Below are 12,744 nucleotides of genomic sequence, written 5' to 3' on the forward strand. Positions count from 1 at the left end.
TCTCGCGCCTCAACTGATATATTGTCTGAGTTAGCGCCGTCTAGCAAAGAGAAAGAATGTCGTTCACGACCGTCATGCCCCTGAGTAATCCTAGATGGTTCTTCATCACTGTCATCTTCAAAGAGTGGACCCGCTCCGCGATGGAAGACGGAGCTTTCTGGGTCATCTCTAGGGTCGTCGAAAGTATTTGGACGAGAGCGGTAACGCTGGACAAACTGAGAGTAGATGTCCGAGTACTTGGCGGACGAAGGTGGTGGTGGCATTGAGGGAGAAACAATAGTGCTTCCAGGGGATGACGCAAACGATGTCGGCGACCTCTGCTTTGAGCGTGACTTCATCGACGACATGCCAGGTGTGCCGTAAGAAAGCTGCCGATGCCCTGAGGACGTCGACCATTGGCCGTCGCCGTCATTATCATCGCCGTCGTTCAGGTCTCGCTCTGGGTGTGAATAGAGTGTGGGTATATGGCGGCGCATTGGACGACAGGATTGAGGGAGGTCGTGCAGTCGACCTGCGAGTAGTAAGTACCAGTGCAGGTGCGACGCGACTGGAGTGGACTTGCACGCTCGTGACTTGCTCTCAACTTCCACATTTCTCCATCATATAACTATCTCAGTAGAATTTGTATCTGCCTTTCTGTCGCATTCCAAAAGATGGGTGTTTTGGAAAAGGTCTGGTTTCAAGTTATGCTATTGAGCATGGTAATACAATACTTACGTCTTCGTAGATAAAAGCAATTGAGGGTGTGCCGTCTCGTTGTCTTTGTTTGCACTTATTAAATGTTTATACATCCACTTAGAGGAGATGGCGAGGAGTAAGAGATTCATTTGCATTTATATTCCAGCACTTTGCTCACTAGTCTACATTACTAGCCCAAAAGAATAAGGGGAGCAGGACTTGCCTCATCATACTTGCTGTCTCTTATGAATATACTTTATCAGGCCACGGAATATCATCTGGGTCTTCTAAAAGCAAAGCTTGCCCGATATCGTGCTGAATTACTAGGTATAGTAAAACGTGTGATGTGACATTTAACAAGACTAAAAAAAATATAGAGCCGACTTCCAAGTCGGGTGGCGCTGGTACTGGCTTCGAAGTGCAGAAATCTGGTGATGCTCGAGTGGCCTTGATTGGATTTCCGTCCGTCGGAAAGGTTCGTCGATTCATTATTCTGCTTCGATCCTTGCATCGGCATCTTACGATATGTGTAGTCCACTTTCCTGAGTAAGATGACGCACACCGAGTCGGAAGCAGCGGCGTACGAGTTCACTACTTTAACTGTTTGTTTTCCCTAGATTATCCAACAGGCAAACACATTGAGTATATGCTTGGTGGATAGGCAATTCCGGGCGTTATAGAGTACTCAGGTGCACGCATACAACTCCTGGATTTGCCAGGTATTGTTGAGGGAGCAAGTCAAGGTATGCATCTTCAATCCACCAAATGACAGTGACTCCATTTCATCCAGGTCGTGGTCGAGGTCGCCAAGTGGTAGCAGGTTCGTTTTTCTTACTTAGACCGCAAAATGCATCCTTCATATCTTCCCTAATAGTCGCAAAGACGGCCGACTTGATTATTATGATGTTGGATGCTACTAAATCTGTAGAGCAGCGGAGATTGCTCGAGATCGAGCTAGATGCTGTTGGAATTCGACTTAACAAACGCAGACCTGACATTGTTGTAAAGCGGAAGACCACTGGAGGAGTAAGCACATTGGCATATTCTTTTTATCCTGCACTGATCCCGGCAAATAGATAACTGTGCGTCTTCAGTGTCCAGTCCTACCCAAACTGATTCTGACAGGCACCAACGCCAAGATTAATACAACAGTCAAGATGACGAGAACCGATGAGAAGACGATAAGGACAATTCTAGCAGGATGTGAGCTGCATCTATGAGTCTCTAGACCTTCTAAGAACTGCCCCTTCCAGACAAGATGCACAACAGCGATGTTATGATTCGAGAAGATGTGCGTCTACTCATTCACCCTCCAGGGCTCGCTTTCCCTTTCCTCCAGGTGCTAATCAGGCCTATCAGGTATCAACTGACGAGTTCATCGACGTCCTCATTGGTAAATTGCCTCGCTTGTTCCACGAGTCGTTACCTAACTGTAACGAAAGGCACTCGCAAATATATACCCTGTTTGTGTGGGTTGCCTTTAATATGATCGAAACCTACACATTCTCAACTAGTCCCAGACGTCTATAACAAGGTCGACTCCATAAGCCTGGAGCAGGTCGATAAGTTAGCAAGAGAGGATCACACAGGTGACTTACTAAATTTATAGTTTACGGCACATAGACTGATCCGCCTTCTGTAGCTGTTATCAGTTGTGAAATGGATCTAAAGTAAGCTCGATGAAGCTTTTAAGATTATGTGAATTAAATTACGGTTATCGATCCAGTCTGGATTACCTCCTAGAAAAAAGTAAGGTTGTTGAGACTACCAGTCAGTATTACAGACTGATGCCCAATGTCTTATCCAGTGTGGGAATACCTCGACCTTGTAAAGGTTTATACGAAGAAGCGTGGACAACATCCTGACCTGACGGATCCAATCTGCCTTCGGAAAGGAGCGACGATCGAAGTAGTGTTCTTCTCTTCTGGTAGTCCTCTTCTCTGACTTACAATTATTTTTGAAGGATGTATGCCAGGGAATACACCGTTCTCTGGCTTCAAACTTCCGGTATGCACTAGTCTGGGGGAAATCCAGCAAATTTGCACCACACGCCCAGAAGGTCGGACTCAATCATGCCGTTGCGGACGATGATGTTGTATCAAGTGAGTTTTTGCCCATTTTTATTCGATCGTCATGCGTTCCAAAAATTGCTGACCTCTGCTCGGGTCTTCTTCTGCATCCAGTCTTCACGAAGTAAAAGAATAGATTTCCCGTCCATGATTAGGACGACTTGTTTTGGAGAATTAGTTGCTTTGAAGGAAGGAAATGAATATGTCTTAATGTATCAAGGTTAAGCCGAGATTCTCATCTAGCCTGGAAGGTACAACCAAGGAAGCGGAAAATTTATCTTCGAACTCTGCTCTGCTCCACACTTGCTGGCTACAATACGTGAAGAAAGATGTTCGACTTCTGTGAGTCTGTGCGACCGGCTTATACATGGTTTTGTGCATTGGTAGAAGTAAAGGGTCCGTCTGCAACTATTATGCAATCCACAGATTCCACACCTTAGCGAGGCAGGGCACGCCTCGTGCGGACCTTATTTGTCCCCAGCACGCTTCCATAGACATGCTTTTCATGATATTTAAATAGAGGGTATCTCATCCTACTCCTTGGAGTATCAATCTCAGCGCGCCTCGTCGATCTTTCCTCTCCACCTCACGACTCACGAGAGTTACCTTCTATGGTCATACAAAACACTGATGTGCCACTCGCAACAGACGCCCTCGAGTTCGTCTTCCTTGGCACAGGCACTTCAAGCAGCCTACCACATGTCAGATGTCTGACGGCAGGGCCAAGTGATCCTAAGTGCGAGGCTTGCTTGTCGACACTGACACCAGCGGGGAGGAAGAATGCACGTCGTAACACGAGTGCGGTTTTCAGGGTGAAAGGCATGAATGGCAATCTAGTGTAAGTGCTTCAGCCTAAGTCCGAGGCCACACTCAGTTCTAATATTAATGTTCAATTGTCCGAATGAATGTACAGAACTGTGGTGATAGATGTGGGCAAGACATTCCTGGCTTCAGCTCTGGAATTATTTCCGAAGTATCAACTGAGAAGAATAGACGCGGTGCTAATCACACATGCTCATGCCGATGGTGAGTATAACGGCTTCTACGGTGCCTTTTCTCATGCTGAAGAATGAATTCATGTGGCCAGCCATGAACGGGTTGGACGATTTACGCGGTATGTTTTGTGCCGTAAGTCGAACCTCTGCATTAATTAAAGTGGGAATACATTAGGTTGGACCTTGCATGGCAATATTCAACCCTACATCGACATTTATGCGTCTCAAGCAACATATAATGAAGTGGGGAGAGCATTTCCGTATCTGGTTTCAAAGGAGTTCGCTTCCGGTGGTGGAGATGTGAGTAGTCTCAGTCGAGTTCAAATCAATTGTCTCGAACCGAACTGAATTCAAACCCAACTTGCAGGTCCCTGAGTTCAAATGGCATATCATAGAAGACAGGCAACCTTTCGAGATTTTGGACACGGGAATTCGAGTCACTCCATTTTGCGGTTTGTGTTTCCGCGGCGGTACATCGTGCTTGTGAATCGTTCTCACATTGGGAATTTAGTTCACCATGGGAGGGTGTTCAGTCAATGTCCGCCACCCTCCGCGAGTCTTCCGACTCCGAGCTACACGTCTCCTCCCACACCTGTTTCGGGCCGTAATTCACCATTTCCAAGCTTTGCACCCCCCAGCCGGATTCATCCGGACGAACTGCGCGGAATCGAACCCCCAAGACCCGAGCCGTATTTATGCATGGGCTTCAAGATTCAGGATGCTGTTGTCTATATATCGGACGTCTCTCTCATTCCCGAAGACGTATACCAATTTCTTTTGGGGTCTGGTAATTCAGATGAATCAACGCGGATCCCCGTGCTTGTCTTGGACTGCCTGCGCATCAAGTCACACACGTCGCACTTCGGTTTGAAGCAATCGGTGGACGCCGTACGTAGGTTCAAAGCGAAGCGCAGCTATCTAGTTGGGTTTACGCATGATATGACGCATGAGGAATATACTGAGGTTCTTCAATCCGTCGAAGGACTTGGAGACTTGTCGAACATGACGGAAGATGTCCGTAACGCCATTGCAATGATAGAGGGAGGGGACAAGCAGTGGGTTCGGCCAGCATTCGATGGGTTACGTCTTTTCATTTCTCCAGATGGTACTGTGCGGGAGGATGACTCCAGTTAGCTTTTTGCCCGTATTAATAGCACTAGTACTGCTAGAATTAGTAACTTTACATGTCTCGTTCAGCTACCAAATATAGTTGTGTCTTCATTACGTAATCTAATTTATTGGTGTCGGATAGACACATGAGCAACTCTTGGAGCTTCTCGTTCATGTCTTGAGCCAGTCCTCCCCTTTCATCACTCCTCCTCTCACAAACCCTGCTCTGTTCAGCGTGAAAGACGAGAAATTGCTGGACAATTTGTTCTGCGATGCGACTTTTTACTCAGTCATTTTTGTACGAGTAAGTACTAAGCATTGGCTTTGTTACTTGTGTCGGATATTCGTCTGATTTGATTTTTCTGCTCTGAAGTGATTCTTGGTCGATAGTCTCATTGGCATTCCTTCTTCGATATCCAAATCCTTATGCGTCACATGTCGTTTCCTGCGATGTTGTCTCTCGCACTTTTACCCCTCAAGGCACCCTATCCACGCGTAGGCTTATTCTGAAGCGCGGTGCCGTTCCTAAATGGGCGCCGAAAAACATCGTCTCGAGGGCCGAAAGCTGGGTAATTGAGGAGAGTGAGGTGGATCCTTTTGGGAAGGTGGTACGCTGTCAGACGAAAAACCTAGACCATGTCAAAGTCATGGAGGTGCAGGAATTTGTCGAATTACGCGAAGCTGAGAACGGGTGCGTACCTATGCTCTTCCCGATCTGCAAGGACACGAACTCACGCGACGTCTTATACAGTGGAACAGTCCAAACGACTCAAGCCCGAATTGTGTCACGTTTCGGGTGGGGTTTGACGAAACGTATTGAAAATCACGGATTGGCAAAGTTTAAAGCCAACATTCAAAGGGTATGCACATGTTAAAGACGATCGTGTATTCTTTCTCATTATCCTGTAGTCTCGAGAAGGTGTCGCTTCCGTATTGCAACTCCTTCGCGAGTCTCGACTTCAGAAAGGCACCTTACAGGCTGCTTCCGCTCGGTAGCTGGGACGACTGACACGTCCTGGTCTAATACCTACGATACTTCAATATAGAAACATGTCAAATACCCACGTTCCAGGCACTGACGACTTGGCCCATGGGTCGGAGGTGATAATTACTTACTACCTTGGACGATTCTCCCCACTCCTCGCTCATTGTGCTTCCCTCGCTTTGATATCGTTGTATGGCCCGTCTCGTCGTTTCGTTAATTCTCTTTAGTAGTTGAGTACTTGCAAGAATCCCACTACCAGTTGTATTAGTAGTTTAGCATTTCATTTATATATGCACTCGCACGGTTCGTTCGGCTCCCGGAGAATGTGTGTGTTCACACAAGTACTTTAGACGCGCGGTCATCAACCAGACAAACCTTAAGATTCCACGGTTCCGCGCAATGGTCGCACATAAACTTGCTCAAATGCCACGTTGTCCGTAAGGTCGCCTACACACCGATATCTCTTCCAGAGCGCCACTGCGCGTCCGGACGACTTTGTATTTCTTCTTGTTGAGCTTTGGTTGGTAAAGATGTACTTCCCGACATCCGCTGCTCGGCAGCTCTCGACTATGCCGTCGTTGCCTAACCTCGCTCCGGAACCCGTGATCGCATTGTCTCCCAGCCTCAACAAGGCTCTCTTTTGTACGCTTACGAAGAACGGGATTGCTGTTTGGCGAGCTAGGGTATGTCAACATGCTAGAACCGAACGAAACTGGAGTTTGACGGAACTCTGTGACAATACATAGCCCTCCGTGGTCCTTGCTTTTTTGTCGAGAACGACCACTTCATTGCTTGAGCATGGAGAAAATGTTTCCGCTAAATGGGCCCCGGATGGATCGAGAATACTGATACAAGTGCGTTTGTTAATCCATCTGATTTCTATGAATTCTGATGTCTTCACTCTAATCGCGGTGTAGACCAGCAAATCGTATTTAGTTCTCGTTCATTTACACTACGATGGCCGACCAGCAATGGAACCGTATCAGACTCCTCCCCTGCCTTCGAACGCTCAACGACACTTTCAGCCCGGTCCTGGAGAGGCTCTCCCGATGTTTTCGGTCTCTCTTAGCTTCGAAGGTGTTATTCGTGTGGACGGCGATCTCTTGAGGTATAAGAATCTTAAATAACTGTTTTTCCATTTGTTCTTAACTTGTATTTAGTGTCTCTCCTCGGAGGAATTGCATTATGTTCTCTACCAAGGACCCTCCCTCCGTACAACGCATACCTTGGCCAACGATAGATGACGATTTCAACGACGGCAATAATGATGCAGAAGCAAGGCGGACACTGACGGGGCACGACACGTGGATTCTAAATGACTATGAGTTGCCTTGGTTAATGAATGCTAATGGTAATTTGTTCGTCTGTTTGAAAGGATGACAATTAACAACCAACGTAGTGACCGTTGTTCAGATGTCATACTCGCGAGCCGCGAAGGTAGAGACGTGGATCACATCTGACGGACGTGCATATTTTGTTCAGCTGGTCGAGAAAGAACTCAGCCGAGAAAGCAATAGCCCCCAGGAGCCTGTGACGGAGGAACAGCAGAACCGGGTAAATGTCCACCATCGAAAAAGTGTCTGCATCGTTCGCTCGAGTCCATCATATCTAACTGTTGTTCCAGGATAGCCAGAGCTCAGAAGGCTCAATATTACAATGGCAAGGTGTTTGCATTCACGACGTGGAACCTCCACGATGGGTCCAGAAACAAAAAGCTCCTGCGGATGATAGTACTGACGGCGAATTTGACTATATTGATTCTCGACGGGCAGTTTGTGTGGCAACGAACTCGAAATTCTCAGTAGTGGCCACCGGAACACAGAGGTAAGATGACATTTGGTACGCAAATCATTTTTTCACTGATTTTCTCTATGATAGCGGTACTGTGGAACTCGCCAGTTTTCCTTCATTTGAGGGAGAAATGCCTAAGGCACAAATCCTGTCATTACCAACTTTACTTGGGCGTACAAAGTCAGGATCTGTCTGTGCTATGGAATGGAGCTCGGATGGTTATGCTCTTGCTGTTGGCTGGAAGAATGGTTGGGCGGTGTGGAGTATAGGCGGCAGATGTCTGGCATGGGGGTTTGGTGTCGAGGAGGACGTAGACAATGAAAGGTAGTTTTTTAGTTGACTGCTGAAGCACCAAACTGATTGTAAGTAGATTCCGAGATATTTTCATGTTCGGAGTACTGGATCTTGTGAGAAGCCTTCCTTTCCCTTTTATGCTCTCACTCATCCAACTAGTTCTGGGGACAAGGGAACTTTGAGTTATTCGTAGTGTCCCAGCCCAGCCTAAATAGTAGGTGTCTAACGTCATATTGTCCAAATTACTGACAGGTTCGCAGATCCAGATGGACAGCTTTTTGTTATTCCTTTCGCAAAAAGTGCCGTGACCGAACAGCAAACACCCGTGCGTATTTCATGACAATCAGCACTTGAAGTCGGTTTAAATGATTACTGTAGGATAACACACGTTACGCATTCCTACAATTGGACGATCGAGTGCTCGTTTATCGTGGCGCTGATCAGCCTGACATGAGTGTTATCAATCCAGAGTCGGACGTTTGGCAGCACATCAAGGTATATTTTCCTTCATCCGAGACGCTTCTTCAGTAGTAACTTCAGAGATTAGATCCCTCTGGAATATCTTGCGTCGAATTGGCCTATACGTTATTCAGCGATAAGCATGGATGGTCGTCTCATTGCCGTCGCAGGTCGACGGGGGCTGATCCACTTCAGCACTACGTCTGGCCGATGGAAACTATTCGGTGACAGTGTGCAGGAGCAAGCGTTTGCAGTCAGGGGTGGGGTCCTCTGGTTCCACCATGTTTTAATCGCGGCGGTTGAATTATCAAAAGCATATCAGGTGGGTTTTAATTTGCATGACACGAGGTTGAAAATAATACAAAATGTGAATTTCTATTGCTAGCTTAGACTATATTCCCGAGACCTAGACCTTAGTAACCAAAACGTCCTTCATAGGGAAATTCTGACATCACCTGTTGTTACAATGTCGCTCGTCGATAACTCCCTGCTCGTTTACACTGCTGATAATGCGCTGAGCCATTATCTTATTGTTCCGACGGCGGAGACTATACAACTTCACTTTTGTGGCAGTATTACGTTTGACGGAGTCATTGCTGCACCAAATGCTGTCAGAGGCCTAAGTTGGATGATTCCAAATGCGCAAAAGCGTAAGTCAAATCTAGGAATTTATGTTCATCCGTAATTAACAAAGAAGTGTAGAGCTCGGAGATCCGATGGAGGACCTTGCTGTTGCGACTGTACTCATGATGGTTGGTGGGAAACTGGTGCTTCTGCGTCCTCAAAAGGCTGGGCAACAGGAGGTAAAGTACGATATGCAAATCCTTGCGGATCGCATAGAATTTTGTTGGATACACCTTAGTGGTATTGGAACACTCGAAAACTCGTTATGGGGATACGATGGTCGAGGCATTCGAATATGGCTTAACGCCCTGAACCTGGAGACACCATCCGGATCCGCTACCCCGCCTGACTCTATTGAAGAAAGTGTCAATATACCTCTAGAGTTCTATCCATTGTGTAAGGTGTCCACTCTTCTCTTCATCTAGTTGGACTTCTCATTATTATACTAGCCTGTCTAATGGACAAGGGCATACTGATTGGCGCAGAGCATGAAATTGCTGCGCGCCCTACACTTCCGTTCGTTTTGTTCAGGCATACAACTAGCGTAAGCAAAATTTACATCCATAATGTAGATCTACTGACATTCGGTTGCAGTCACATCTCTTCCTCCATCATATCTTGCATGCGCATCTTCAGTCTGGCGAAGTAGGACAAGCCGTTTCTTTTGCAAAGCATTACGAAAACCTGGTGTACTTTGCCCACTCTCTTGAAATTCTCCTCCATACTGTCGTTGAATCTGAAGCTGACCTCGACAACCCATCGGACACTACTGTTGCATCTGCAGTCCTACCAAAGGCAGTTGAATTCTTGGATCATTTCGACGCCGCTCTGGATGTCGTCGTCGGTTGTGCCCGTAAAACTGAGATGGCCAGGTGGAAGTACCTTTTTGGAATTGTTGGTAGTCCTAAAGTGCTGTTCGACGTGAGCTCTTTCAAATATGTAGCATTCGGTCGTGATCTGATCAGCTATTCTCAGAAATGCCTCTCCCTAAACAAACTCAAGACCGCTGCATCATATTTACTCGTACTGCACAACCTAGAACAACTGGAAGACTACAAAGGCGCGATCGTTCTCTTGCATAGAGCACAGGACGACGGGGATTGGCAGTTGTGTCGAGAATTGCTTCGGTTCCTTCACTCCATCGATGACAGTGGGTCCGCTTTGCGGGAAGCCCTCGACCAGACGGGTATCTTATCTGTATCTAGTTCTGAAAGCCAGGAGACGGACCATGACGCAAGTTCAAGCTCTTAGAACTCTTTCTGATTCCATTCCCACAGCAAACCCAAAGCAAGCCTGTAATATACGCCGCATATCATAATTTCTGTAGCAATTCCCTTTCTGCCCTTCAACTATTACGAAATGGGTACTTTTTTTATATCTATTCGGACTATACATTGCTTAATTACTGGCGAATCGGAGTAAGCGTGTCGGAATTTCCTGCCATCAAAACAAAGTGCCTGCTGGAATGAGGAGTCAGCGAGCATTGTTGCTAATTTAGCCCTCTAGAATTATTTGAAGGAAAGGGATATCCAACTCCTAGAAGAGGTTCAGGCATTTAAGTTATTTCTTTTCCACTCCTAGGTTATGTCGTCTTCGAGCGTGTTTGGACAAAAACTATACTACATATGATTCTCCATGCCTTAGCCTACAATTTCCATTTTAAGCAGTGGTGAGTTGTGCAAAGTGTGCTAGTGTTAGGCTCTTTCTTTCTTTCAACATGCTTAGCACTAGCACGTTTGTTTCGTTGATCCACTGCGCCGTTCAGCTTTCAAAGTGTGGGTTTTCATGAAAGCCTTGCGGATGCCTCTCTCAGTATCTCGACTTCTGCCTCAACTTTGTTCAGCGATGTTTGCTGCTGAGCCACCTCGCTATCCTCGGCTACCACTCCTGCCAGCTTTGCTCTCGTAGCCCAATCAGGACTCTTGTTGCGGGCTTTCTCATTTGGGACGTTACTCTGCAGTTGTCCGCTCGACTTATTCTGCAAACTTGGTCGCACGCAGGGCTCTTCCTTTGTTGTTCCACGGCGGCAATATGCCACCGAGGACATCATATAGCTCAGTTGAAGGCCGCACAAACGCAACGGTGCCCTCGTATATCTATGCGGTGGCTTTCCATCATCCACCCTACCCTCCTCCCAATGTCCTCCCCAATGGCGCTCGACGTGCCGCCAAACACACCCGCTAGTCCGTCGGACGCCGACACAGGAGGAGTGGACGCAGGTTTCCTTCCTCAAGTTACTTGGAACCTGGACTTACTCTCGAGCGTGCTCCCCCGAGAAATCATCAGCGAAATCTTTGCACAGGCCTGCGACGTCGAAAACGCCGCAGACGCAGATGCCACCTTCGAAATAACAACATTAGCACCCTTACGGCTATCTCATGTCTCGAGACTTTGGCGGGAAGTTGCAATATCGACACCGAGGCTATGGACTCACCTTCAAGTTGTCGCTCGGCGGGCTGACATAACTTCCGCTCTCGAGCTTACTAAACTATGGGTTCCTCGATGTAAACAGCGACCTCTCATTATCGATGTCACCTTTCAAGATAGGGACGGTCCGTTCATCATTTACCCGGTGGACTCCGTAAATCTATTTCGGGTGATAACCAAAACCGCTGTGCTGCTTAGGAAGGGGATTGAATTCGGGTCGGACAAGGCCTACTTTGAAACGCATGTGAAAGCAGGGAGCTCTGGTGCGATGCCAATTATCGAGGAAAAGTATCTCTGGTACTATGGCGTGGATGATACACCTCGTAAGGAGGAGCTTCCTTCCATTCCTTTGTTTGTTCGTGGTATCCGGCGTGCCGTTGACGAATTCGGATTCGGGTATCACGAGCCGCTCACCGATTCACTTACCAGGCTGGAGCTTCTGGATACTAACGGCGTAACCTGCCTCTCTACGACAGAGCTGCTTATCATTCTCGCTGAATTTCCACAGTTACGATATGTCTCGGCGTACTTGAACCACGGAGACGCTCCTCCAGCTGAACGAGTAACCGCTCTGAAACTGTTGACATTCAAACTGGCCTGGGGATACACGACTGACCCTGGTGAATTGTTTGACAACTTATATGCACCGTCAATCACCGAAATGGAAGTATCTGGCGACGTCCCTGCCAGTGCCGCCTGGAATAATCTCTACGACTTCTTTGAGCGTAGTCGTCCTCCAATAAAGACGTTTGCGCTGGAACATTTCGACGCTACTTCGAACGTAACTCACCTTGCTGACTGCCTAGATCTATGCGAATCGCTTGAAAGCCTCTGGCTCGAGAACTGTGTTGTGGACGACGAGTTTATTGCAAGAATCGGTCGCCGTAGTGCCTTGTCTGAAACCAGTGTTCTCTCAAGATTGCGCATTTTTGGCATTGTTTCTGCGGATGACGTTACTGGTGACTGTCTGGTTCAAGTTCTGCGTAATGCCGATACAACGAGGTTGAGGGAAGTTTTCGTGTTTGACTGCGACCTCGTTCTCCAAGAACACTGTGACGCTATCGAGGAATATTTCAGGGAGACAACAGCGGTTGAGACGATTATAGTGACGCCTAGGGATGCCGTTGACTAAAACTACTCCCAATTCTTGCCATGTTTGTCTAACGTCTTGGACTTTCGCACTTTCTGTACTTCGACAGACTAGCCGTCGTTTGGTGTTATTTCTCTTTCTTTTACAAGCTACTGTCAAAAAACTCTTAATATTTACATATGACGTACTGTAGTTAGTGTAGGGCATGCAGGTAAAAATGTA

General features: G+C 47.1%; 5 protein-coding genes across 5 annotated transcripts; all 5 read left to right on the top strand.

Annotated features, from left to right (window-relative positions):
* Positions 1-587: 587 nt before the first annotated feature.
* Positions 588-2,973, top strand: FOMMEDRAFT_121899 (developmentally regulated GTP-binding protein). Its single transcript, XM_007265801.1, has 20 exons — positions 588-671; positions 728-743; positions 800-814; positions 873-886; positions 942-1,005; positions 1,056-1,153; positions 1,212-1,280; positions 1,340-1,421; positions 1,469-1,498; positions 1,553-1,710; positions 1,818-1,881; positions 1,932-1,969; positions 2,038-2,071; positions 2,121-2,147; positions 2,199-2,267; positions 2,321-2,348; positions 2,405-2,427; positions 2,486-2,586; positions 2,642-2,780; positions 2,862-2,973. The coding sequence occupies exons 1-20, from the start codon at positions 654-656 to the stop codon at positions 2,873-2,875; spliced, it is 1,101 nt and encodes a 366-aa protein (XP_007265863.1). The 5' UTR covers positions 588-653; the 3' UTR covers positions 2,876-2,973.
* A 381-nt stretch (positions 2,974-3,354) lies between these two features.
* On the top strand, positions 3,355-4,944 carry FOMMEDRAFT_121904 (uncharacterized protein). The gene is made up of 6 exons (XM_007265802.1): positions 3,355-3,585; positions 3,661-3,773; positions 3,835-3,861; positions 3,918-4,042; positions 4,110-4,194; positions 4,254-4,944. The coding sequence occupies exons 1-6, from the start codon at positions 3,359-3,361 to the stop codon at positions 4,874-4,876; spliced, it is 1,200 nt and encodes a 399-aa protein (XP_007265864.1). The 5' UTR covers positions 3,355-3,358; the 3' UTR covers positions 4,877-4,944.
* A 94-nt stretch (positions 4,945-5,038) lies between these two features.
* Positions 5,039-6,151, top strand: FOMMEDRAFT_121907 (MSF1-domain-containing protein). Its single transcript, XM_007265803.1, has 4 exons — positions 5,039-5,156; positions 5,226-5,543; positions 5,604-5,712; positions 5,762-6,151. The coding sequence occupies exons 1-4, from the start codon at positions 5,125-5,127 to the stop codon at positions 5,846-5,848; spliced, it is 546 nt and encodes a 181-aa protein (XP_007265865.1). The 5' UTR covers positions 5,039-5,124; the 3' UTR covers positions 5,849-6,151.
* A 132-nt stretch (positions 6,152-6,283) lies between these two features.
* Positions 6,284-10,313, top strand: FOMMEDRAFT_106856 (RIC1-domain-containing protein). The gene is made up of 17 exons (XM_007265804.1): positions 6,284-6,520; positions 6,584-6,691; positions 6,755-6,945; positions 6,998-7,188; positions 7,237-7,391; positions 7,462-7,661; positions 7,716-7,952; positions 7,999-8,035; positions 8,082-8,136; positions 8,183-8,247; positions 8,301-8,417; positions 8,470-8,703; positions 8,767-9,031; positions 9,084-9,401; positions 9,455-9,549; positions 9,600-9,926; positions 9,981-10,313. Exons 1-17 carry the CDS (start codon positions 6,368-6,370, stop codon positions 10,254-10,256), a joined length of 3,024 nt encoding a protein of 1,007 aa, XP_007265866.1. The 5' UTR covers positions 6,284-6,367; the 3' UTR covers positions 10,257-10,313.
* Positions 10,314-11,142: 829 nt separating this feature from the next.
* On the top strand, positions 11,143-12,656 carry FOMMEDRAFT_167489 (uncharacterized protein; the record flags this gene model as incomplete). The annotated part of the gene is made up of 1 exon (XM_007265805.1): positions 11,143-12,656. One exon carries the CDS (start codon positions 11,143-11,145, stop codon positions 12,562-12,564), a length of 1,422 nt encoding a protein of 473 aa, XP_007265867.1. The 3' UTR covers positions 12,565-12,656.
* Positions 12,657-12,744: the final 88 nt, after the last annotated feature.

Source organism: Fomitiporia mediterranea (genome assembly GCF_000271605.1).
Source record: "Fomitiporia mediterranea MF3/22 unplaced genomic scaffold FOMMEscaffold_5, whole genome shotgun sequence".
NCBI classification, from domain to species: domain Eukaryota; kingdom Fungi; phylum Basidiomycota; class Agaricomycetes; order Hymenochaetales; family Hymenochaetaceae; genus Fomitiporia; species Fomitiporia mediterranea.